Below are 27,867 nucleotides of genomic sequence, written 5' to 3' on the forward strand. Positions count from 1 at the left end.
TGCCGCCATTGCTCCAAAAGTCAATACATAGAAGAAAAAAAATGTGCATTTGCAGTTTTGCAGTTTTTTTCGTGTTTATTTAATAGTGCAGTAATGGCGGAATCGCAGCGCTTGAGCTTAATATGCACAAAAGTAAAGAGCGGTGTGCCGAGATTGCTATAAAAGTAAAGAAATGCGCCGTCCGCCCACCTATTTTTTTTATTTATTGACTTTTTTAGCAATGGTGGCCACCATGCTTTAGATGTTTAAAGCTAAAGCATGGCGTGCCTCCATTGCCACAAAAGTCAACAAATAGAGAAGAAATTGATCTGCGTTTGAAGACCAAAAATCAAAGACATGCTAATGCCAGGCAAGACCAATATAATTAAAGTTACAGGATCGGGTGAATTCCGCCTCTACAAAAGACATGCAGATGGGAGGGGGAAGTGCATGGAGCAGGCGCCATTGGAGACCGATGAGCAAAAGACATGCAAATGCCGTGTGTGTTAGCTCCAAAAGGGAAAAGTCAACCAAAAAAATAGTGTCTAAGAGGTATGGTAAATACCATGAAATCGTAACAGGAAATGTAATAGGGCCAGTCCTCATGGGAGGATACAAAATTCCAAAAAGGAGGGATTACTAAGTATATTCACCAATGAAAAGCCAGCTTTTCTAAAGGACAGCAACCGGAACCAATGAAAATGATAGGACTTTTTTTCAAGCCCATATCCTAGATACAGCTGGTCTCGAAGCGACAGCGCAAGCGCTGCCTAGGTGAAACCTAAACAGCACTGTTTTGAGCCCCAAAAAAGAAGACAAGCACGCACAAGAGCATAGGAGAACAGGGAGGCAAAAAGTAGCATCATTGAAAAGCACATGTCCAGTCTGTATTTTAAATTATTGGTCTGGTCTAGGTAGAATTTAGTGGTGGGTTTTATGTATGCCGCCTGCAAACGTGTTTCTCTGAACCGCCATAGTTCAAGGGTTGCATGAATGATTAGAAAGTTTGCATTATGGAGAAAAAAGCTCTATTCCGCACTAGAGGTGGGACATCCAGCAAATTAATAAATAGAATCACTTCTCTGTGCTGCTTCAGCTTAGAGTTCCCAGACCGGACGGCTATGAGCGTCAATGGCGATTCCCAAGCCGGGCCCTGCAGGATGACTTATTCCTACCTGAGGTGGGGTGGGCGATAGAGGATTATTTCACCATTAATACCGGCTCAATGGATACATGGGCGGTGCTATGGGAGGCCTTTAAAGCAGACATTAGGGGGGTTTGTATAGCAAAACATGCCGGAGTGTTGAGACTTGAGGACTACTTTGTCCCGTTTTGAGCAGCAGCTGGTAGAACTAGATAGTGAGTGCTTGACCCACCCTAGCCCTGACAAGATGAAACATCGGATCACATTATTAACTGAATTCAGGGACTCCGCAGAGCGAGAATCCCATTTTTTAAGCAAATATGCGATTGCCCGTCAACATGGAGAGGGAGAGTGCCCGGGCTATACGCTGGCACGCATGCTACAGCCCCCATACAATAAAGCTTACATCACTGAACTGAGGTCTACCTCGGGTCAGCTCCTCAACACCACTACTGAGATCTGTGCTGAATTTTTTAACTATTACACCCCTCTATACACCTCCAAGGCTGCACAGGACTCTACCGCACAAGAGGACTATCTGCCTGAGATAGCCCTGGTGTATTTGGAGAAATACATGCAGAACTTCCTGGCGGAACACTTTTCGAAAGAGGAAGTTATTGGCGTAATAGAGGCTTTGAATGGCTCCATGGCCCCTCTTTAACAACATTCCAATCCCTTTACTGAACGGCTTTTTTTTTTAACACTGGGCTCCCCCTTGATTAGACGGACATGGGGGTGGGGGTAAGGGGGAGGGGGGGGGAAGCAGGCGACCGGGAGTGAGGTGGCAGGTATTGACATTGCAATATGACAGGGGTGAGTGCAGCGTCCCAGATCTTAGGTTCTATTACTTGGTTGCCCAGTGCAGCTATGCATATGCCTGGTACCATCCTGATGCTAGAATCCGTTATCTACGACCCGAGGCAGACTAGGTTCCACCCGGACGCCTTGTAAGCTGTGTTTTTGCCCAGGGTCCTGGCTAGTCACCCCAGGGATATCCAAACTGTTTCCACCACTAGTTGGGCTTGGGACAAGCTGCGGTGCACTGCTGGCATGCTGTATTCCTTGGCATTGCCTATTCCTAATAATCGCTGAATACCGATCATGGGGGATAAATTAGTGCAGCGCACGTTAACCACATTTCACATTACCAAGTTTGGAGACCTGTTCCCGGGAGGGCACGTCTTCCAATTGACAGAGGAGGAGCGTTTCCACACTGCCACCTTTCATGGACAGATTTCTTATGGACCGGTTGCGCTTGGCTCTTCAGGCGACTATACCCAGTTTCCCTCTTGAACCAGATTTGTTTACCTCACTCACGATGATGATAGGGAATGCCAAGAGTACGCACTTGATTTCTAAGTTATATCGTGAATGCATGTCCATAATCCCTGTCACAGATTATAAACTCCGGAGGGCCTGGGTGGAGGATCTGGGGCATCCCATCCTCGACGAACAGTGGGTCGAGTGTTGTTCCATGACAAAAACAGTTTCCCTAAATAGCCGCCATAAGTTAATTCATTTTAAATGTGTACGCAGGCTCTACGTAACCCCAGCGACAACCCACAGATTTGACCCGACCAGACCGCACACCTGCTTAAAATGCGGGGCTCCGCAGGCGAACTTTGTTCACCTCACTTGGACATGCACAAAGATACGAGCTTATTGTGAAAAAGTGCATAAGACACTCGAGGACATGATAGAACTAGAGGTGGAATCCACACCAGAGGTGGCATTACTGGGCTATGTGGCCAATTTTCCAAAAACAGTCCGGAGGTATGTCAGCCTGAGCTTATTGTTGGCCAAAAGAGAGATTGCCTTACACTGGGGGCGAAAAGCCGCTCCTACATTTAAGAACTGGCTGAGCAGCAGGGCACAAGTCCTAAATAAAGAAGTAGGGGGATGCTCAAAGACATGTCGTGACGTCACGGCCGGAAGTGACGTCACAGAAGGTAAAAATTAGAGCACTCCGTTCACACATATCTGCACTTCCAAAACACATCTATGTAAATTAATCCTGTAGTGCAGTACATATATGTTGAAGAAAGAGAGCCTTTATTTGAAAATGTATTTTGAAAAAGAATAAAAAACAAAAGTTGTTTATGTAATTTCACAGGCAGCCTAGCACTCTGGACCCAAAGGTTTTTTGCAGGGTGTAGAATCAACTCTTGCAATGTTATTTGAGCAGTCCTATATACATCTGTTAACATGGCATTACATATGTCACCTACGCTTGGCACATTGGTGAGTTAGTTAAAAACGTAAAAAGCCGTAGCTGTAGGCTGTTCAAAGAGCCCTTCCCATGCGGAGGGTGGGGAGGGGATGTAGCGTTTTTTTGTGAATAGCTTCCCATGTGCTTACAATGCTCGTAACTACAGCTTCTATCGGGAACAGTCAGAGGTGGGACCGCGGGGCGTTCCCTCTCAGTCTTTATATTTGTTGTGTTTTTGCATGCAGTTAATGGCAAGAATACACGATTCCTCAGCAAGGGCATGTTTGCAGGGGGGACGGCGTCCACCCGGTAAAATAAATTAAAATAAGTGAGGGGATGCCGTCCACCTGCGCGGTACTCCGACTCGAGCCCTGCTGAGCAGCTTAACTTATTGCAACACAAATAGCGACTTCTACGCCAGTACCTTGCCACGCACCTCGCGGCCTAAAGACATCTGGGGTCCACTCAAGAACTATGGGGCCATGGAGCAGCTACATCCCTCCAAACCGATTGAGCAGGGTATAGTTCCCGCCAGGGTGGGTTGATGACACTGATGGGCTAAATGAGACTTCTTTTTTCACCCTCTAAAAATAAATTTGCAAAGCTATGCAAAGATATCGTGTTGGATACGCCGCGGGACATGGCAGAGATTGGGGGGAAGCTGGGACGATAGCGAGCAGTCTCTGGGATGGAATTTGATATTCCATTATTTTTATGCGGACGAATCGTGACAATGAGCTACAGGATTTGTTTTCTGTTGCAGTATGATGCAAAATAGTAAATAAAGTTCTAAAAAATGTTTTTTTAAATAATAAATAGTGAGAGCCAAGCCACGGGTCTGGTTTGGTTTCAAGAGCCTGTGCATAAGTTGGCCAATGAACATGTTTGCCTTGTGCAACAAATATTACGTAAAAATATGATCAAGACTCTTCCCATTTTTAGAAGTAGTTATCTTTAACATTCAAATGTGTTTGACCCAAATGTATCTGATTATATCACTGCATTCAGGTTTATTTATTAAGTGCTAGTTTTTAAACACAAACATTTGTGCTCCAACACCCTGACAATTCAATGCCCCAAGAGGTAAGTCAGATGACTTGTGCACTGAATTAACACATTTCAAGGTGCTCATGTACATTAGTGAAGAAAAGGGAGGCACAATGAAATAAAATATTTGCCTAGGATCACACACTTTGGTTAAGCAAGCATTTTTCTTACTTTTTTTACATTGTGCAATTCAGGCACTTGAGAAAGTCACTTTCTCTCTCCAGTTAATGCTTTGTGTGTAGCTCTTGGTGCTCGGAGTTAAAGTGCGGTATTATGCAGAGGACACATGAAAGCTTCCCTTGTTTTGGGCTTGAGGGTCCAAGAGAACCTTAAGCTTAGCCAGTGCCAGGCTCGAGCCCTCGGTGGCTCCCCCACCCCTATTAATCACTGCAAGAAAGTTGTATTTTGATACCAAATAAAGATAAAGGTGAGCCTGGTGAATGTGTCGAGAACAAGGAGATGGCAAAAGAGAATAACAGGGTATTTTCTGTGAGTTATACAATGATGGGCTCGAAAAAATGTACAGCAGGCACCAGTTTTTTTTTCTTTCATATCAGCGGCAAACTCGGAGGACACAGATGTAAAATTCTGATTTGACCTGGTCTCTTCGTGCAGTCATTTCACTTCAATAAATTGATGCACTTCCTTTCCTACTCTAACCATTTCAGAAATTAATCCTAGTTTTAATTAATTGATTAAAACCTTTGATTTAAATAAAAAAAGGCAGTTGGTGGTTTAAAACCTATGGAAAGAGATAATTCCACTGATATTAAACAATGACATAGGTCTCTGTTAATGAAATTATCAGATGTATATATATTCATTGGTTAACACTAGATTCAGGGGCGGCTCCTCCGCGATGGCGGAGGAGCATTGCCCCACTGGCTTAGAGCCAGCAGGTGAAAAATAAAACAATATTCTATCATTGTTTTATTTTTCACCTGCTGGGTGATCCAGCGTGTGAAGTGAGGGGTGGGGCCTGGGTAATGGAAGGGGGGGGGGGGGGGGGGGACTAGTTTGTGCACTTCTAAGTGCGCATGTGTGTTTGGCCGGCAGTGTTAGGCCGGCCAAACACACATGCGCACTTTGGTTTCTCCAACCGGGCTGTATTGAACAGTCAGGTTGGAGAAACAGCACAGACTCCCTGCCCTGAGCGGAGTGTCAAGCCCACCCACTCAGGCCAATCCCTGCACTGCTCTCACAGCATGAGAGGGGTGTGGGGATTGCACAGGGAGTCTTTGATGCTGTCCCAGTGTCTGCTGGGACCAGGAACAACACTGAGGCGTGATGCGGGATGGGACCCGCAACTTCAAGTAAGTTCCTTTTTTTTAAAATTATTAACTCACCCCACCCCTGCGCTCCACTCACACCCTCTCCACCTGCCCCACCACTTTTAGATTGCAGATGCATGACAAGTGATATCAGTTCTCTCTGTCTGGCATAAATGCAAATGTATGTGATGTACATGCTAATTAGTTCAGTAAATCACTTATTTGAGCAAACTGTTACACAGCATAGTCCAAGTATTAACTTTTGCCCGAATCATAGCTCTTCGGTTAATGTAACAAACACCTGCATCTTGCCATGGACAAAATAAACCTGTTCTCTGTTTCTCCTACTTGATTGTATTTGGCAGAGGTCACCCGAGGCGAGGGTGGCCATGTCTGTATGGCGCCTACTCGTCTCATGTAAAGAGCTGCCAAAGAGGATAGTCTATTTCAGGTGGTAGGCCCCTGTAACGTCTGATTGAAACCTTACTAGTACATATTTGAAAACAGCATCACAACATGTAAGCAGAGTAAACAGCAACACGGGCTATTGTTTCCTTTCGATACTAGACTCAGGTGTATGGTCCTGAAGTGGCAACGTATGTAGGAGCAGTTGTAGTAAGATTTGGGGAATTGTTTGCGTTTGAGGTTCTTCATTTGTCTCTACTACATTTGGAAACGTTATTAGTAATATTGCATCCATCTCTGTGATACCACTTGCTGTGGTTTCAGCATGGTAGAACTCATGATGTCAACTCCAGGGAGATCATCTGGTTAAAGGTCACGACACGTGCTTTCATTTTCTGTGATATCATTGGGGGGTTGGTGGTCAAAGGGCACGTGATGTCACTTCCGCTTTGCCTGGGATATGGGTCAATTGTCGTCCATTGTAGTACTGCTGGGATAAATGTTGGATTTTCGGGTTCGAACAGACAGGTCTGGAGTGCATGTGTTGCACACTGAAGACGGGGCTCTGCTACCCAGGGGGCACGTGCACGGCGATTGTTTATGCAGCGAAATGCAACAGAGTTGACCCACAGCCTCAAGAACCGGCCCCGTACCTACAGGCTGGACCATCAGCAAGCGTGCTCTTACTTCAGGGGGAGCTTGTAAGGCACCCCATCGACACGCCTCCGAATATATGAGGATACGACGAATTCCGTTGCAACGCATGCCTTTACCACGCATGCGTTACAACGGAATTCGTTTAGCACGCATAAACCGTTCACCGACTATTTGCGTGGTGACGTCATACGTCGTTAAAAAAAAACTGCATTTTTTTACCGATTTCTCTTAATCGACTCTGATGCCGACGTGACTTATGGTGAGTTGTTTTATTTGGGGGGGGAGACCCCCCCAAGCCCCCTCTTTTTTTTTTTTACTTTTACCACATATGCCTTTACTACAAACATCGTAGTAAAGGCATGCGTGGTAAAGGCATTAGTTGTAACCACGCATGCGTTGTACTGCATGCGTGGTTAAAGATTTCGTGGAAACGGCTTCGTTGTAAAAGCCGTTTCCCCACGCCTCCTCTTCAAGGGCCCAGGCCCTCCCTGCGCTGCTGTAACAATTATTCATTCGGGGTCAAAGGTCTCGGGCTCCTGTTCCAAAAATGCAGGTCTCTACATGGTAATGTCAGATCCCTCTTCCTGGTGGTGCATCTGTCTCCCCGGTGCACCATTATTCTGTCCTGTATTTATTTATTTATTTATTTATGCATTTTTATATAGCGCGGACTTTACCCGAAGGCGTCAGAGCGCTTCACATTAGGAACAGAAATGAAACATAATGAGAAACATTACAAAAGAGCAGATTACTAAAACATACGTTACTTACATAAGGTAATAGTGACAATTGTGAGCAAACAAAAAAACATGAGGTAGTAAAAATTGTGAGCAACCAAAAATACATGAGGTAGTAAAGGTAATAGTGACAATTGTGAGCAAACAAAAAACATGAGGTAGTAAAAATTGTGAGCAACCAAAAATACATGAGGTAGTAAAGGTAATAGTGACAATTGTGAGCAAACAAAATACTTGAGGTAGTAAAAATTGTGAACAACCAAAAATACATGAGGTAGTCAAAAGTGCACAAGAGGAAAAGTGACAAGTGTGCAGTTATAAGAGAAAACAGAGTATAATTTAGAGATGGCTAGGCCAGGCACTACAAGAGGAGGGAGATGAAACACTTCATCAGCCGTGTGATGTTACCACGGGCCAGGTAATGCCGCCCTGGTCTCAGGAGACCGGCTGCATTTTTTTTACGTACTTTGGCAGCGGGAGCCCCGTCTCCATATCAGAGACAGTTCGAGAAATTGTGAGCGAGAGGAGAGGAGACAGACGGAGAGAGAAGACAGACGGGGAGAGAAAAAAAACAGTCCAGAGGACCGAAAATAAGAGTATGGGGAAACCGACAAAGAGAGGAAGGGTGACAGGAAAAAGAATAGATGAACAAAAGCAATGGACGCAGGAGTGACAGATGACATGATGACAAAGAGAAAGGAGGACAGAATGAAGAATATACAGAGGGGGAGAGGAGAAAGAAAGAACAATTCAGAGAGCTAAGGGAGACGAGGAGCAAAGAGTGAGCCGCGAGATTAGGAGACAGAGCTCGGTCGCAGTACTTCTGGAGCAGGAGTGCACCGGTCCTCGGGCCTGTTGCCTGGCTGTTTGTGAGTCGGGAGCATCCAGGCCCGGTGCTTCGCGTGCACACTCGGTATGGAATTAATTAAAATGCTTGTGTCCGAGGCTGGAAGCGAGGGGCTGACTGAGGACTCCAAGAATGCGGCCAGCAGGGGAGCGCAGCGATGACATTTGTGTACAGCACTTTAAACGCTTCCGAGGCAGCGATGCAGAACTATGCACCCCCTGCATCTGGGCGGCAGATTCTGTTCACCGAGGAGGTCCACCCACCCAAAGAGCTGGCACCATTCCCACAAGCCTTCACGCGCGCACACCTGCCCGATATTAAACTCCCTGGCCCCGCTGGCTGGGAGAGTGAGGCCCATTTTGTGCGGGGCATTACACTCCAATAATTTCGGTGGACTCATCCCCCCCTCCAGCCCCACAACACTTACTCTCACCCTCCTCGGAGTCTCGAGCGGTTCAGCCCCGCTAGCAGGAAGAGTGAGGACCCGCAGCAAGCGTGAGAAATGACGCGCTGCACGCAGGAGCACCCGCGTGCTGCACGCGCAGGCTCCCCCATGCTTCAAGTATGACTGAGGTTCGATTGTGAGGCAGCACTTCCGGCAAGTGTGAGGCAGAGCCCTGTAAACATCTAGTGGGGAAGGAGCTAAAGGAGGAGGTAGAATTTGGCGAAGGTGCACAAATGGCTTCCTCAAAAGTATGGTGCAACAGAAAACACTGCTCTGACTAAGATTTTATTTCACCGGACGGCTCAGTTCTGCACCATTCGCTAACTAACCTTCCACCTTTCGGTGTTATAATATAATTGAGTATCATCAGGGCTTTAAGTGGCCCGGGTCCCTCTGGGTCTCAGACCCGGAGGTAATGAAGAATGGACATTGAAACGGGTCCCTTTTCAGGCCCTGTATTCATGTCCTTAACTTTACTGGCAGAAACACCGACCAATTTCAGAACAATGAGTGTAGAAAACGTTAACGTAATCCATGTCACTCCTATTGATATTTTACACGATTTACTTAATCTTGCATTCCCCAAGAGTGGTTGCTTTCACCAGGATGGTGTGTTAGAGTATTCTTGTGTACCCCATTGCTCTTGTATAGTGTATACTTTGAACGGAGTTGCATTCGAGTGTTGATAAGGGGTCCCAATTGAGTTGTGGTTGAACGCACTGCGAGTTTCTCACAGTGGCGGTCAGTGGGTCGAAAAGGCATTCAGAATACATGGTTGTTAAATCCCTTGGCCGGTCTGAAAAGCGCACAGAGCAATGGTCACGTATGCCAGTTGCAGTTGTGATTCCATACAAATGTATGGGTAGGGTGGCACTCTAATATACAGGCAATGCCCCTTTTAGGATCCCATCCTCCACACTTTTATCATCCCACTTAAAGCACTGAGTAACAACACCAGGTACTTACAGCGCGAAGAAAGGCATTAGCAAGGTCTGAAGGGCTATAATTGAACACTTTATTTGTTCTATTATTGTTATTAAGGTTCTATTGTGAAATAGAAGTGAAAGATGACTGGCACGGACTTCAAGATCCCATACACTAAATAGAACAGACTCGCGTATGGGAGCTAGCCATTTTAAAACCTCTGCAAGTCAGAATAACGAACCTCCGGACACCTCTGGTATTCCTGGTTCTTCGGTCCCTTTCTGTTGCCATCACAAGGAGCGAGACATTGTTTATGAACACTTGGCGGACAGCCAGAATTAAGCATGTGCAGCCCTCCACACATCCAGTGCTTGCCCTCCCCCTCCTATAAGGTGCCCATGACCATGGAGGGCTTGGAGCAGTTGGCTACCAGTGTGGCGGGAGGTGAGTGCTTTTGCTGCTGGTGATTACAGCCACTGCCCCATCGTGTCCTCTGGTGCCACATAAGAGCCGTACGCGTTACTAAAAGGGCCGCCTTCCTCTATAGGCAAGACCTCAAGGGTATTCTCAAAGAGCTGGAGCTAGAAGGCTCAAGGAGCAGACTGCCTCCCGGCTGTCTCTGAAGTGCTTCAAGTGGAATCGGCCATTTCCCCAAAAAGGCTGGAGCTGTCAAATGGCACATCAATAAGGGATGCCTGCAAGTCTCTGGAAGATCCTTCGGCATGCATCCATGCATGCTGTCAAACAACATGCTGGTGTCAAAGGCACAATCTGTTATGTCCAGACCCGGTCTCAAGTGGGGGTGAATGTTTTGCCTTTTTGCAACATTCCGTCCATCATCTTGTGTGTTTTGCTGTTCACCCTATGTGGGAAGAGAATGCCCAGACGTGGGTTCCTTGCTCACTAGGCCACTGGAGTCAAGCTATCCTGGCTGAAGACGGCTGATAGCCAGAAACCGCTCCTAGGATGCTTGATTCATGTCCAGGGAAGACATGGCTTGGCAGTTCGGGCTCGACTGTTCCCATGAGGCACAGGGTCAAGACTGATTTGCATATGGCCATGTCTGAACTGGGGTGGCTTGGTGAGCAAAATAACGATGGATTAAACTCAGATCTGTGACTGGGGGTGAATGTTTTGCCATTGTGCAACTTTCCGTCCATCATCTTGTGTGTTTTGCCGCTCTCAATATGTACCAAGGCATGCCGTATTCAGAGGGTGTGTTTATACATCCTAGCAGACAGAGAGCATTCAGGTACCTCTATGCCTAATTGTCAGGCGCAAAAACCTTCTTTCCAAACGTGTTTTAAATCCCTGCATGACGGGACAGTGGGAAATGTATTATGGTTGACCTTGCTGGTGAACGCTTGAACCACGAGTACTCAGGAGTCGGGTGCTTGGTTAGAAAGGAATTGTCTCCCGGCACAGGCCCATGATGGCAAGCTATACGGCAACTACCTGCCAGACCCAAGCATGGCTTAGACAAGGTTGCCATCAAAGCTTCTTTAGATCCTCACAGACTGGCAGAAAGGGTTCTGAAGGCATCGGCTGAGACTGCAAGATCTCAGCAGACTTACCCTGGTTTCGACCTGGGAAACTAAGGGTCCAACACTTCTGCTCCTCTGCAGGGCACTACCACAAAAGAGGTGCTCTCCTCTGTAGCAGGTGTCATGGGAGAGTCCATCACTGTCCCAGGAGAAGTATCAGGGCACTAGCACTTTGTAAGTCTAAATACACGCCTGTGTGACTATTTGGAGGGAGGAGGGAATTATCCACTTTTTACTTTTTATCATGGTCATCATGAGGAATGTTTAGAAGGTCATGGACAGATTCTGAATCTGATCCAAATAAGCGCTCTAGCCTCTGGTTCTACCGGTGTCAAAGTAGTAGCACTTCCTTGGAGTCCTCCCAGACCACAGGCTATGCCTCAGTCATTTCATAACGAGGCGCTGGCTGAGCTCGGGTTCAAGTCTGCTATGGATCCAAAACCGGCCCTGGGATTGGGTTGAGAAGCGATGGAGTGGAGGCTGGCCTCAGAGTGGTCGTAATCAGCGTGGCCTTTGAGGCAGGTGGGGAGGTACGGGATGGCACTAGATGGGACCCAACAGGGCCAGGCCACACCACAGAAGTCTGAGGGGAACCCCTGGCAGATCTATCTGGCCTGAAGGTGCTGTAAAGGGTAGGATGTGTGTCTGGAAGATGTAAAGGATGGCCTCCTTGAAGGCTGCTGCCTGCTGTGGGTTTAGCAGATTGGAAAACTGTGGGCACGTTGGGACCAACCTATGGGCATGCTTCGAGTTGGGACACTTCAAGGGCAACTTATACCTGGAGAAGGAGTGACTGGAGGAAGAAGAATCCTGTTTGGACGGCTTATACTTATGATGAGACTGGTCTGTTGAATTAGTCTGATTTATGAGAGGATGGTGACTCAGAGCGGCCCAGGTGTATGAAGTGTGCTGGGGTCCGAGGCTTGGAGCGTGCCCTGCCTTGCTTGTGTTCCCTGATGCAGATCTTCGCTTCATGCTTCCTGATTGCCATCCAGTGCATCCGTGAGCCTTTGTCGCAGGACTTAAGAGTCATTCTTGGACCATACAGGCAGACGTAGTGTGGGCCCGTAACCAGCATCCATTCCCTGCAGTCATGGCATGGTTCGAAGACTGTGGTCTTCAGGGGAGACTCTGCCCTAGCACACTGTCAGAAAAATGGTTTTGGGGTCGATAGAACACGGACAAAAAGTTAAAGAGCAGAGCATCGTATCAGAGTCGAAGGATACAGAAAAAAGGAACCAACTATGGCGTGCAGGGTGGCCCCTAAATACAGCTCCATCCGGTTACTTGGAGTGGCGGTGCAAAGCTACCGCAGAGTCCCACTGCATCACATATTGATGTGTTGAAGCACCTGCTGAGGCAGTTCCAGATCCGGTCTGGCGTCTTGAGGAGGTGAGGATTGTGCGGTTTGAAGTACCCATCAGGAAAAGCTTAAAATTGGTGCGCGGATGCCTGTAATTGCGATAAACTTGTGGGTTGAATCTAAAATCAATGATATTTTGAGGGAGGAAGAACGCCAGAAATCAGCCAAGCATTAGTAAAAAAAAAAAAGAAACACACGTGTGCATCTTAGGAAGGGTCTGAAAAGCTGCACAGCATGTGGGAGAAACAGGTAATTTTTACCCAGTTGTGGATCATGAGACTGAAACGTTCACCTATTCATTTGATTGGAATACTGCCTTTATGGACCACCAGCTTCAGATGAGCTTAATGGCGTGGAAATGGAAATATGCCCATCTCGAGGAGCCGAAAGAATATCAGAAGGGAACAGGCAACCGGCATAGATCTGTGGGACAGGACATCAACAGATACTGACTGGAGGCATGGCAGTGGGACCTCGGTAGGAAGTGTCCTGACATCGGTGGAACCATTTTATGGGATACATTTGCACAAGCTTAAATAAAGTAAGTTTGTGGAACTAGAATTCCCCCTGTTGGGGAATTAAGCGTATGGATGTCAGTTAAGAGTCGTCTACTGATCCCAAAGATTATGAAAACAGCAGCATGAACAGAGAGCAGGAGGGTTCTAGCAGCCCTAGCTACAGTTTAATTTCCAATTTCTTGCCCTTCCCATAGCACTGCAGCAACAGGTAAGAGGGATCTGTTGGGCTAACTTTGGGGGAAGGATAAATACTGATTTAACAGACTCCAATGGTGCATGATGTCACTTCCGCTAGCTGTGGAATATGGATGCATTGACCCCAAGCTGAATAGGGTGGTTAGTGATGAATCAGCAACTGGAGGACCTTTTGGAAGGCTGGTTAATTTCAGGTAGGAGAACTTAGCAAATTAACACCCAGACACACGAGCCAATAAACAGAAAACACCATGAAAAGGAAATGAAAATTATTAAGATGCAGACCAAACAGGGAGGCCTGTGTTGGTTGCATTGCACCGCTCCAAAGACCTCAAAATACCAATTACTGCTGAAATTCATCACAGAAGGCTCAAGCACACTGTTTCAACGCATCATGAACCAATACTACTGCCTTCGAAGACCAACCAGAGGGCAGCTAAATGTGCATCAAACCAAAGAATGCCATTGACTAAGAATGAACTACAAACATCACTACAGGCTGCATCTATAAAGAAGCACACACTATTATCATCCTAGTTAGTAACTAAAGAGCAGAACGCTTAATCTAAGTGTACATTACAGACACTACTATCAGCCCCATCTATTGAGCAAAAGCATCACTGTTATATCTGCTTTAAAAAAACAAATACTTAATTAGTATAATTTGAAACATACAAACCAGTGTACTACCTTTATCAATAAACTATAAATCAGCCTATCGACTCTGTGGCCAGCTACCAATTACTCTTTAGGGTCAATGGACACACACTCCTTCACTAATGTACATGTGATACTTTCCCCCATTTGAATACCAGAACCCACCAAAAAGCTTAAATAGCCCCACTTACCCTCCATGACACTGAACCAATTTCCTTGTTCAGGGAGAGGTCCATCGACCGAGATGAGCTGAGGTCCAGGCTTTCGGATGCAGAGGTGCTGCCAGAATCTGAGTTCCGCGTGGACGTGTTGCCAATCGATCGGTTTGGAGAATCCAAGTTTCCATTAAGCATTTTTTCACCTCCTTCTCTAAATGGACTTTCCAAGCTGGTGCTCATGGGCCTTCCTATGGAGTCCCAGGAGCTTTTGCTCCCATATTCAATTTCTTTACTTCGTCTGTTGTTACATTTTTTCTCCTCCAGGGATAAACGCTTGTAATCGGCTGGTAGAGGTTGGACGAGAACAATATCTGGCTTCTCGACCGCATGATTGCGGTCATCGGCTCCCACGTGATTAGTGAAGTTGTTTGGGAGAGGCTTGCTGTCATCCATTCCTTTATCCAAAATGAGGTTGCTCGGTACATCACTGGATTCCTTGGCTGGCTCGAGAGCGGGTCTGAAGCCATTGATTGCTGGCTCAACAGGGGATTCGGCCATCTTCTGTCCCTCAAAACTAATCTGGCTCAATTCAGATGGGTCCCGCTTATGAGTACTTACAGGCTTGAAAACAAAATTGTACAAAATATTATATTCATCCCTTTTCTACAAAAAGTGCTAACTTCATACATTGTATGGGCAGAAGATGATCAGTGATTTAAAAGCTAAATAAAAAACGAAAAGGGGACAAAACATACATATTGTGGCATTTTTGGAATATTTCCTAAACACGTAGCCTGTACTTATGCAGAGATTGTTACCATTTAACCATAAACAAAACGCTGTTCTTGAAATGAAGGATTAAAAAGTCAACTTTACATGCTGTGTGAAGTATATGCGAGCATCATTCTCTGAAGCCTTACTAAAATATTAGAGGCAGTGAATTTGAATCCTTCAAATCTTAGCTCTTCAGCCTAAACCTTTGGTACTGCTACACATTATATGCATCTGGTGACTACTTAACTTCAGGTACTAAAATCTACAAAGAAATAGAAAATGCATGTTTTGGGGATACTGTGCCACCAACACCCACCTAATCTTACTCATGATTGGCCATGCTTCATAGAGCCAGAGTAGAAAAGCTTAGTACTCACGCGGAGATGGTCAGACGACTCATCCTCATCTCCATCTTCCCGGTTGACTTCAATTTCATCCAACACTTCGGCCTTTGCCTCTGCTACCAGCTCTCGCAAGGCCCGATTACTGGTGACATTACTCACAAAGGGGTGCTAAACAAAAGCAAGAAACAGAAACTGAAGAAGGGAGCAAATCTGTGCATGAAGCCACAATCGTTATGGCCTTCAATCACATACGAGACAAGTAGAATGCATGACTTGAAGGCACACCACACTTTGCTTGAAAAAGAAGACAACTACTGCTACTACGGTATGTGTCTCCCAGAATGGTCTCTATATACAATGCATTGTCTCTACCCTTTTCTGCTCTAGTCACTGTAAAATGTTGCATTTTCCTCACATTTATGATTGAAGAAAAAGAAAAAACATATAATGTAGAATAAAAGAAGAACAAAAGGAGTTGGCAACAACAAATATTACGTTATAGTCATTAAAGGGCAAGTGAACAATCCAGTGGAGGGGTGGGGTAAGCACCCCCCCCCCCCGTTGCAGACGCCTGCGAAAGCCATCAAACATGGTCCTACAAAGTCCATGCATTGCAAATCTCCAGCAAGTCAGCGGAAACCTGCACCATACCAATGCCCTGTCTCGACTGCACCTGGGGCGGTCCTGGTCAGTGCTGCCTTTTGGACTAGTTCAAGCTGAACATTTGCCCCAAAAGCAGGTGTGAACCCTTCAGAACTTTGCCTCTCATCCTTGCTACCCTTCTGTCCATACCTCCAGGAGCTGAGCTGCACTCGGACGGGTATCCGGGTTCTTATCCAGTGCCTTTCTTAGGAAATCGTTGAACTCGTGAGACCTTCCAAGACAAAATAATGGGGAAGAGAGGTCAGGACACAGAAAGGGACAACGGTGCATCCTAGGCATGGCTTAGTCTCAAAGTTACTGATGCTTTGAAGCCAATTATGGAGCTTGTTCAATTTATGCTTTTTGGATTCATGCATCCTAAAAGATAAAAATCAACAGAATCTAAAATAGCTGGCATAGGATGTCCAAGGTGAATGAAATAGAAAATTGTGCATTTTCCCTACATGTGTACATTGCAGAAAGGATTTTTTGTTTTTTTACTCACCATAACCTTACCACATAATTTCATACTCGCCTCTGAGGCACGCAGGTCTGCCACATTTTATTGACAGTAGTACATAAGGCTCAACAGTTTTATGACCCTTGGTTCATCCTGGAATTCCCACACCTAGTGGTGCTATAGAAAAGATCTACTTATGTCAGAATGTTCAAGCAACTGGTAAAATAGCTCAGTGGGTTGAGCATCAACTGCAGAGATTTAGCTGGGACCTGGAGATCACAGCTTAAGTTCTTTCAATGCAGATTACAGTTGTACAATTGAGCTGGACAACAGACACTCTTTCTATCTACATGCCTCAAAACTATATACATTGTGAATATTATATATTTTAATATATTTTTATACACATATTAAAAAGCCCAGCTCCATGCCAAGGCCATAGGGAAGGATTTTCTTAGGCTAGTCTGTACCAAGTGTAACGATACACATTACGCGAACAATAATCCTAATCCTAATTTCAATTGTGTTTGTCAAACATATGTAAATGAATCTACTTCGGTCCTATTTGTTAGATTTTAAGCATTTTCAACATAATTTTCTTACACATCAAAAATATTGATTCCTGCATCACAAAGGGAGGCTTCGGCGATGCTGGGGTGAGCCATAAAATGATGTACGGTTGTGCTGCACCGGGAGGTTACTGTCTGCAAGGGATCACCCCATAGCATTTTTTAAAACTACCTTACATAGGAAGGCCTCAAGCCAATTTAAAATGCCAAATCAAAGTACGGAATACTGCTGTACATGGGGAGGTTCCAACCGATCTTGAAACCCCAAAATAACGTGGAATATAACATTACGAAGGGAGGTTTCTAACTTTCTTAATATTCCCAAAACAATACTGATGAATGTAGCAATGTAAAACCATCCAATGGCATTGAACACTGAAAGGGAGGCAATCCATCAATTAACAAAGAAAAAAAAAAAGGTTTCTGTCTGAAGAATTTGGCAATGCACTTAACGTGTTTAAAAAACGGAAAAACAATTGCAGGGCCCAGTGTGTTTCTTAGACGCTCGCTGCCAGCAACCAGGGTTGCAGAATACCAAGCCGGTCTAGTTAAGATTCCGCCATTTTACCTTTCTTGTCACCTTATTTCACCTGTTTAAATTAAAAAAATGTCCTCTATCTTCCTCCTTCTCTCTCTCTCTCTTGCTTTGGGTTAAAGTCTGATAATGAAAAAAACGTCCTAGTCCCTAACAATGGGGGTTGGAAGCCCCGATCTCAACCAACCACTGGTACAAATTAAGCACTGTAAACCTTGCCATTCCATAGAAAGGGAACATGCGCTACCTCGCACGGCCTGCTCATTTTAAGCTGCTATTTTTGTTACCACTGACAAAGTTCAAGAGTCTGATGAGCAAAAGCCATGGCGAAGAAAGTATAAATTCCAAACAAGTTATTATCCAAATAAGAAAAACATCTTTTTTTCAAATATTGGTTTCCCCAGAGACCCGGGTTTATGGTGACACACTGGCTGCAAATGTATCTGATTATAAATATCTACAAATGGCTAATGGGAGAAAAACGAATATTCCTACAAATCAAAATGCCCCAAACTATTTAAATTATCTGGCAAAATATTCCAGCTTTGTACATGTCATGAATCGTTTATACTTCAAAGGCCATTGGTTGAAGACAAGGCTCAAAACTTTGGAAGTCTCATTTGTGAACATCATAAAAACCACTAAAGGCGCTCAAAGCTGCAAATGAATGAATGGGAAAAAGCATTCCATGGCAAGCCTAAGGGACTTTCTTTGGAGTTCATGCTTCGGTAGATGATTTTTGCATGCCCTGAAAGATTGCCTCAAAATAAAAAATAAAAAGATTGTTAGGGAGCAAAAGTAGCAGGATTAAAGGCTCTTGAGATCGCCGTCTCTTAAATTTCTTCTTGTGATTCGGATAGCGGTCTGGTGCATCTTCACTTTTAACACCTTAATTTCATTTGTAAACTTAGAGAAGCAAACACGAAAGGCTTCCTTCTGTTCCTACCACTTTGAAGGGTTGCTCAGAGTTGGAGGCTCAGATTTGGCGATCTTCAGCAACACTCTCATGGGGTTTAGTTCGTGGTGAGGGGGCTCGATTTGCGCCATCTCAATCAGAGTGACTCCCAGCGACCAGATGTCAGCCTTGTAATCGTACGGCCGGTCCTTCATGGTCTCGCACATCACCACTTCCGGGGCCATCCTGCAAGTAAGGAGGAGACATATTGAACAAGCAACATTCACTAATTCACTAGGTTAAATCGCCTAATCTTTATTGCCATAAATGTAGTACGACCTAGCTCTGTTCTGAACTTTCCTGAACCTTTCGTCAATCTACAACAGATCATTCTTAGGTTTATCAAATGCCTTGGTGTCCTTTCATAGGCTGCGTTTCACCTCTGCTTGCTCAACTGGCTTCTGCTAGGACATCGACCTCATTGTGCAAAGGAGAGCTGACACTTACTCCGACTCACTCAGAAAAACACTTCTTCAAAGCCCTTCCACAGGATCTGCCTTAGAGCAGAGGTTTTCAACCTTTTGCCTTCTGTGGACCCCACATTATTCAACACTTGAAGCTACAATTGGAACTTCAAACCAATACACAAAAATACAGAAAACAGTATATAAACAAAAACATTCTCAAATATTTAATTTATTTCAATTACAAAACAAATCGAAAATTCAATTTTTTTTAATATGAAGGTTGGAGCTTTAAATAAATGGGTTCATTTCTAAAATAGTAGTGATATGCTAAACCCAGGCATATCACAATGTCATTTTGTCTTCTAATGCAGCTGTTTTTGTTGGTGCTTACCAGTTCCTACCATATGTTCACACTAGATGCGGGTTGAGGTTCCTGCGCTCCTCCCATGAACCAAGCTAAGCATAACAACGCAATATTTTGTCTCCAGTTTCAAATTCCTTAACATTTATAGAGCATTTAGAAACGAGAATTTTTACATACTACTTTGTTATGTATCTAAACTTTATTAATTAGTATGCTAAAATTATTTGTCTAAACAGTTGCAAGCAAAGGGACTCTCCTCATCTATTGAGAAAAAAAGGCTAGTCTTCAAACCTCTTTTTGTTATTGGGGCCGCATAGTTGTGGTTATGGGAGTACGAGCCCTAAGCGGACACCTAACTAATCTGGGTGTGGGATATTCTGTGTGTGCTGTACCGATCTACACTTTAATACAGGGCATTAGGTGCGAAAATAGTGCACAAGGGCCTCTTAGCGCCATGACAGGGCCTTCCCCATCTACGCAGCATCTTGCACGTTTCTTCCCCTTAGTATATGAGAAATCACTTCATGTCCCACCTAGGCAGGCCTCTTCAGAAAGTGTAGGAAGAAGCCTGTGAAACTAACTACCCTGCCTGAATGATGAAGGAACTTTATGAAAGGAGTCGAATTCCTCAGTCTCATCCTTGGATGGAATACAAATCCAGCCTACCAGTCAAAACTGGTTTCCTGCAACAACCTGGGGTGTAAGCGGCTCTCGTATTGACAGACTGGTAAACACAACGAGGCAGTGTGTAGAATTAACACAACTACCTCAGACCAAGACTTTATGCAGGTGCCTGCCTCCAGCAATATAAAGAACTGCACACGCATGGACTCCGAGGAGCTATATGCTATCCAGGTCACCCAAGACTGGATCAACCCAAGCATACGTAACTCTGTGGCAATGCTGCTTTGCCTGTCTGAGGGGTCAACTGCAAGAAATCGCAAATGCAGCAATCTGTGACCAGAGAACACCTCCTTAATCCACCAGCTGCCCACCCCAACGAAGTCTATATAAATTAAAGTTAGTGTCACGTTTTAGGCACTAACTATGGGAACTACATCCCCCAGAATGCCTGCTGCATAGTCTGTTTGTTCTTTTCATCAGTCCTTTCTCTCTCGCTATATCTTTCTCTCTCCCACCGTTTCCGGTGCTTGTCACCTGTGAGCTTACCTTTCCCTGTACCAGAGTGCTTGTTTTGGACTTACGGGGCCAGTGGTTATTTTCCTCTGAAGATTTGGTTGTTCGGCACTAAGCGGAGCCGAGCAGAGCCGTGCTGAAATCTTTTTCCGCTCCGCGGCTCGTCAGTGCCCTTTGACCCCGTGAGCCGCGCTGGAGCCGCGCTGAGAGTCCGCGGTAACATTGTGCTCTCTGTTTTGCACGGATTGAGAGCGAGAGAGAGAAGGGACGCCGACCCGTATCATTACCTCCTCCCTGTACTTTAAAGAGGTAAACGGGTTTGTTAGTATTGCACCCTGGGAACACCTTGACTCTTCTCTCTCGTTCTCACTTTCATGATTTTGTTTAATCCAGCCTGGATATCATTCTTCCTTGGATTGCCGAGAGGCTCGAACTATGTACATGCCTACTCGCAAAGGACAATAGAAATTGTGTATTCATATCCAGTGGAAATAAGGAGAATTGGAGCAGGCTTATTGAATAACGAAGAGACATCAGTGAGAGAGCACATTAGCTTCCTGTATGTGCATAAGAGACTAAGACTATTGCTCTCTCTCTGGAACTGTTGTTCTCTGAACCTTGTGTTCCTTTTTTCTTTTTCTTTATTTTTCCCTTTTTGAGCTTATTTCTTCTTGGATGTTTGTGGCAGCTCAGATCAGTGAGTACTCTCCTCTTCTTCATACCTCTAATTATATTGGTCCCAGTGAGGGGGAGGGGGATAGTATTTACAAGTGTTTCTTGTGTTTCCATGCAGGAAACAGTATGCAGACTTAAAGAGGAACACCTAACCTGTCTTCGCCTGCAGTAGATGGTTTCTGGCTGCCAGTCTGTTATATTTTATTTCTCCACTTTTCCCCTTCCCTGGGGAGGTCCTCCTAGAGGAGTGTTATATCTATGACTCACCTGGGGGGCCGCTCCTAGGGGGGAAGGAAACTAGCTACTACATTGCTCCTGCTGTACCTGAATCTTAAGGTTAGTCAACCTGCCTAGTTTGTGACAGTTAGTTGCTCAGCGTGTTGAGCTGATCTGCGAGGGTCTGGCAAATACGGCCCAAGACCTTTTGTAGTTGATGGACTTCATGTGTGGCATCAACTGCACCCCTTATTCGATGCCAAACATGGGTGCAACACCAACCTGAGCCTCAGTGCCGGGAGCCAAGAAAAGCTCCAGCAGCCGTACAGTCCCAGTGGAGCCAATGCCCAAGATCATTCAATGGAACGTCAAGATCCTTCTGTGAATTTGCACCGTCCTTGTAAGAATAACATACCTTGTTTGCGGTTGAGGGACTTCTACCCCCTTTATTGCCTAAAACCTAGCATCATTGGCAGACAGTGACTGTCACCAAGGGTTCCTGAACTACAACAATCTTTAGAACAAAAAGGCGTGCCACACACTTACACTGACAGCATTCAGCTATTTTTGGGATCACTGAGCACTAAGGGTAGGTAATCCCAGTACGTCAGCGGCACTGGAAATGTTCAGCATCCCATGATATGGATCGCTGCAGTGGTAACCCTTGCTATTAAACAGGATGCACCAAGATACCCCTAAGAAGACCGGGGGTGACTATATTTACTACATCCAGTAGGAACGGAAATAATTGAACCTTTGACTGTTAACAGCAATTTATTTTAGACTTCAGCATATTTCAGAAAATAACCTAAAACGCAGATTGCAATTTAAAACAAAAGTTCCAGAAAAAAGGTCCAGAGTACATTCCTCAGGGGGTGGCATCAATATTTTCGGCAATGACCTTCTAGACAGCCAGAACATATCCACAGCCTGTTACAGTAAGAGCTTCTAGCACTCCGTTCCAGATCTGTCCATGGTGCTGAATTCTCATAGGATAACACTGGACCACCTCATTGTGAGCTTGATGTTTCAGCACACTGAACAAAAGAAAAGGAACCTAAATTGGCACGCGAACTGATAAACAGGGCTGTAATATTTAGGGCTAGCGACATGAGACCTTCACTTTAGGTCTTAATTTTACTGCTCTATGATCATACAATGTATGTCAAATAGCTATTTTCGTGTTAACTTAAACAGACTGCTCCATCAAGTTACTTAAAGGGAATTGAGGAGACTTTCAACTTTCCTTCTCAGAGTAGTACCCAGAGAATGCATTTTAGGGTGGGGAAAATTAATTCTCTCCGTTGGTACTCCTAGGTAGGTCTACAAATTCAAGAATCTTCGCAACAAGTTTCTACTGCATAAGCAGGAAAAGTTTCGGTTAACGCATTAAGGCTCTACATGAGCGATAACATTTCAAAGCACTCAAAGTGAGCTGAACCTGCCACCATGTTCAATGGGAAGTAAAGAAGGAGCAGAGCCGATGAACAACTGCCACAAATGGTGCATCTTGAGCATCACTGAGTGCCAGCACTCCCAACTAGCCCCATTCACCGGAGCACGAAGGGTTCACCATGCTATCTCGGTCTTGGTAACCCCGCCAGCAAGGCAGTGGAAAGAGGAATTCGGATGACACGATGAGTGGCGAAAGGGGCTATGTTGCCTTCTTGTGGAAGCAGAAACTACGCGCAAATCAACCTGCATCACCCACAAAGGTCTTTATGACCAATTCCCAATTTACCCTACAGAACCACCTAACACATCCTTCCAAGACATCAGACATCGCCCTCCGGAAGCGTGAAGGTGCCTCTGGTAAAAACGGGCAATACAAGTCTCTCATATGTTCCTTACTACATGCGAATTCAACCTCCTTAATTTCAGTAAAATAATTAAGGCCTACCTGCCCTACTATGTTTTTTGCCACCACAGTTTTCCTTGTCTCCCTTCCACAACCCCTCCTTGCCCCCTCACAGGCTTTGAGTGGAAGTTCCCATTTACATAAACACGTTTCAAACGACAATGAATAAACTAACACGAATTACACTTTTCAACCGAAGTCACTTCATAACATACTCTATTTGTTTTCACTTAACTAACCACATGCACGGATTCATTACTTCCGTTTTTCAAACTTTGACAGAAATAGTCAAGTACAAAAATGCAAATATATTAATTTACAATCACAACTCAATTTACCTTCTTTTGTAGGGCAAGTCATTAATTTGGTTTGCCATTTATGGACAAAATCATGTTTGTTTTGGTTTGTGAACATTCAAAACATTTTTTGCTAGCTAACACAATCCGAAGGAAAGGTCAAACTTAACACCCTGTTCATAGCAAAGGCCCGAGTCCGTCACCGTTGGGGCCAGGGACAAATATTTAACACAAGAACTAAACCAGCAGGAGAAGGAAGCTGCCAAGCACAATCTTACAGTTCTTTCGACGGGATGCTATCACAAGAGACACCGGGGTGCCACCTACCAGTACGGGGTCCCAATGAAGGAGTCCCGCTTCTGCAGTGTTTTCATGTTTCTAGCCGACACCCCGAAATCAGCTGCAATAGAGGAAAAAACACACGAAGAGGTTTTTAAAGAATCTTACAGGGTGGAAATCATAAAATATGTTGTAACTGCAGTCAGATTTGTTGAAAGGGTTGTATTTATATTTCACAGCATTTGAGAGAAAACCAGACATTTTACATCGTGGACCGATGTACAAAAACATTTCCTGTATAAGATCAACATAATAGCGAATTGAAAAGTTCTGCCTTATTTGGCATGAAAAGTACATGCATTTCATTCAACTAAGAATGAAAACTCGATTAAAAATGTTAGGTATACTGGGGTATGTTTTTATTAGGATAGACATTTCACATAACAAGAACCTAAACCACTGGAACTGAATGCCTGAAGGATGTTTTAGAAGCTACATTTCTTATCTCTCGCTTTCTCGGTCTATGAAAGCGTTTCCTTGTCACAGTATGGTAGGCAAATAAACTGCAATTGGTAACATTTTGAGAAGAAAAAAACGAAACAATAGTCGACAGGTTAAATTACAAAATTGCATCCTCGAATGGAAAAAATAGAGGTGGTAGGGGGCGGTGTCAGATCTAGTCAGGTGGAGGTAGTGTTTAATTTGTGCCAGTGGTTGCAGGTGGGGCGCACTGGCACTCACTTTTGGGAAGCAGACTTATTTTTTATCCCCAGACACTGACCCAGAGAAAGAGAGAGCACGACAAAACAAGAATCAGCCAAGTTAATAGGTATTGTCTCGCCTAGGAGAGCTTTTGGCTTTGTCAATGTATTGTAGCAATGCTGTACAGCAGCACGCCGGCTGTGCAGAATGTCTAAAAGTAATAATTCAAAAAGCACTATGACGCAGTCTTTTTTTTCTCCCTGAGGCCACATAGAGGGAGGGAGACAAGGACGGGGGTGTGGGGGAAGAATAAAAAACACAGGCATTATGATGGAGCCAGGGCTGGCCATGCCGCAGCACTTTTTTTGATTGCTCCCCAAGGCAACACGGAGGGAGGGACGGTGGGAGCGAGTCGACTTGGAGGGAGGGCGGCAAAACACAGGTGGGGGTGCACACAGACAACAGGGGGTGTACAGGAGTGGCTGGGGCCTAGCACACAAACCACAGAGTGTTGTAAGGACGGGCTGGAGGCAATCAGACACAAGGGAGAATGGGAGAGAGGGGTTGTGGGCAAGGAGACAGGCAACAAAGAGTGCTCAGGAAGGGCTGGGAATAAGCAAATAGACAACAGAGGGTGAGAGAGTGGCTGGGGGGAGAAGATGGCACCAGAGGGTGGGCGGGACTGAGGGAGGAACACAGAAGGGACAGTACATGAAGGACGCAACTTAAAAACACACTCTCACAGTAAGGGAGCATCTGAAAAAAGTGTAGTTGAAGGACACAAGTAACGCATCCATGCTCCAAGGAAGAGGCAAACACACAATGAGTAAGGAAGCATATAGAAATTGCCCAATAAAAAGCAAGCAAATGAGAGAGACAACGAAGTGAGCGAATCGTAAGAAATGGGCAGCCTCTAAGCCCGTTGTAAGATAACAAAAGGTCTCACAAGAGAATGTGCATGCACTGTTTTTGGCGAGACCTAAAACTGGGAAAGATGGGGGGGGGGAGCGGAATGATTGAAAAGCAGTGACCAAGGGAGATAGTAGGTATGAAAATGAACCTGAAAAAGTGGGATAGAGAGACAGGGAGTGAAGGGTGGTTAGAAAAAGAAGCAAGAGGTGGAATGAAGGCTAGGCAGACTACGTACTCGGCATCCATGCATTTGGCAATGGCAGCGGCAGACTACTATGAAAAACTTGGATTATCTCCATTTATTTATTCTATACTATGCTTCAGTCAGAGAGAAATGCTTGCGATGTACATCTTACATAATAGCAAAAATATGCATTTACATATCTGGATGTAGGAGCTGACCGCTCTACACCAATCACCCAGTTAGACGGCACACTTTCAGAGAGAAAAACAGACCTACAGCTCACTGATATTCCCTTATTTTGTACAGATTTGTATACAGCCCTACAGGCTCACCTCCTGCTGTCTTCAAACTGCTGGGCTAGCAGCCTTTTAACATGAAACTTGAAGAATGTCAATCAGAGAAGAGCAGGTGATTGCCATCCGAAATGTTCTCTTATGAACAATCTTGTAACCTGAAGGTCTGCTGTAAAAATTTAGTGTTTTAGAACTTTCCCCACTGTGTAGCTAGTTGGGCTCTTATGCTAAGCTGGGGTTTAGAGCATGCCAGGATTATACCCATGGCCTACCTCAAACAACCCGGTAGTGCCTGCCTTTTGAAACTTCATTGTTGCATCCGTAAGAGGGGGCTGACATAGAGCTCCATCAGGGCTCGGTGTCTGCCTAGGCCTTTCACCGGTCAGCCATGTGAAAGTTAAAATTAATACCAAACTGAATCCAGGGGCCAATGGAGCGGTTTCAAGGCACATTTGACTAGTTCACTTTTTCAGAGATTTAGATGTGGTCTAGGGTGAGGTTCTGCACCCTCTGGAATCAGTACACTTAATAAAAAATCTGTTGTTGATCATGTTGCAATGGTTAAGGTATGCTATATCAAGGTAGGCCAGGGCGGAGTTCACAAAATGACCAAAAAAACTCTGCCACATGGATTTCCACAAGCGGCGGAGTGCATTTGGTCATTCCGTTCGCGTTGATTTTCAGTGCCGGATGTTTGTCCCTCGCTGTAAAATCAGCGTGAACAGCACCATGCGCAGCACAAAAGGGGGCTGCTTCTTTTCTTGCCACTCGAGTAGATTTTCAACCTGAGCAGCAGTTTTCTCAACGCGAACGGAAGGTTTCTAAACACAAGCAGTCGCGACCATCCGCGACAACCTATTTTGAGAAATCTGTCCTCATGTGTTGAGAAATTAATCCGGGAGGTGGATTTTCCTCTTTCACGCTCGGCAACTTGCTGTTGGCGAGCGAGGAAAAAACTCTGCGAAGCAGAGATTTTCAAAACTCCGCGCAGCAGAGAAAACGTTGCAAACTCCGCAAACGGATTGGAGTTCACCACCCAGGCTTATATTAAGGGCACTTAAAGTAAATGTATTTTTACAGACAAGCAAAGCTCTAAATTTACACCCTCTGGATATCTGCATTGAACCTATTTTCTGGGATTTGGTCTTGCAAGAGGAGTTTCAGGTAGATTTAAACAGAGTGATTTGTGGTGTTCAGCCATCTCTAAACAGAGGAATCTCTTGCATCTATTGGCACATGTAGTCAAGGCATTTTGTTGCACATGTTTGGCTGGCTGAATCGTTCTACTGGTCAGTGCGAATCTGGGAATCCTGGCATTCACTCGAACTGCATCAGCATCTTCTCCAGAAGACAACTGCAAATACTGAAAAACGGTGGAGACACAAAGGAACCTTTGATCTTACACCAGGGTGGTACCAGAGAAAACAACCAAACATATTGGGGCTTGATTGGTGATTAAGGGCTAGGACTGTTTTGAGGCAGCTTCCGTCTATGGTGTCCCATTACACGTAGAGACACAAGGCTAGCTTGCTGGTTTCATGAAGGATGGCGAGGAGTTCCTCTACGGTCTCTGAATCTAGACTGTTCATCAAGGAGAAAGAAGTCAAAAATCCATAAACTAAAATAAAATACTCAAGTCAGCTATGGCTAGAACAGACAGTTATTGGTTTTGGGAAAGCCCGAAAATGAGGCTTTGCCCTGTATACAGCATGCCTCGAACCAGTTCATCAGGAAATGAAATACACCTGGCCCTCTTGTTCTACTCCTCAGAGAACAAATGTATCTCTTGTTCAAGGTTTCGTTTCAGATGCGGACAAGCTAGGGAAGACCGTTCAATGGCCTGTTAAGCTTCTCGCTGAGGGAGTCGCCCACAGAACTAAGACGAGAACCCTCAAAGCAAGTGGCGCGTGTTAGAAGTGATGGATTACGGGTCTGCTTTTCTGCAGAGATGAAAGTTGATGCTTCCATGAACCCGGATCAGACCCCATAGAGCAGCACCTGAAACTCTGGACCCCATTTGGAAGCTTTAACATCATTTGTGAGAATTCTAGCTTTCGTCCTTGGGATTTATGTGCCAAACTCTAATTTTCTAGGCACACTTAAACAAGAATATTGCTGTTAAAATTCATGCCTCAGACTCACCACTCATCTCTAGTGTTGACGAA

The 27,867-nt window shown here is 45.0% G+C and overlaps 1 protein-coding gene across 1 annotated transcript in view; it reads right to left on the reverse strand.

Moving 5' to 3' along the window:
- Window positions 1–27,867, reverse strand: part of STK10 (serine/threonine kinase 10) — a 381,616-nt gene that overhangs the window by 76,945 nt on the left and 276,804 nt on the right. Inside the window, exons 5-9 of the mRNA XM_086931586.1 lie at window positions 23,660–23,732; window positions 18,371–18,565; window positions 16,011–16,092; window positions 15,252–15,386; window positions 14,134–14,721 (exon numbers count right to left, since the gene is read on the reverse strand). Of these exons, the coding sequence (XP_086787712.1) occupies window positions 14,134–14,721; window positions 15,252–15,386; window positions 16,011–16,092; window positions 18,371–18,565; window positions 23,660–23,732 (1,073 nt within the window). The remainder of the gene's footprint in view (window positions 1–14,133; window positions 14,722–15,251; window positions 15,387–16,010; window positions 16,093–18,370; window positions 18,566–23,659; window positions 23,733–27,867) is intronic.

This window comes from Lissotriton vulgaris, chromosome 7 (assembly GCF_964263255.1).
Source record: "Lissotriton vulgaris chromosome 7, aLisVul1.2, whole genome shotgun sequence".
NCBI classification, from domain to species: domain Eukaryota; kingdom Metazoa; phylum Chordata; class Amphibia; order Caudata; family Salamandridae; genus Lissotriton; species Lissotriton vulgaris.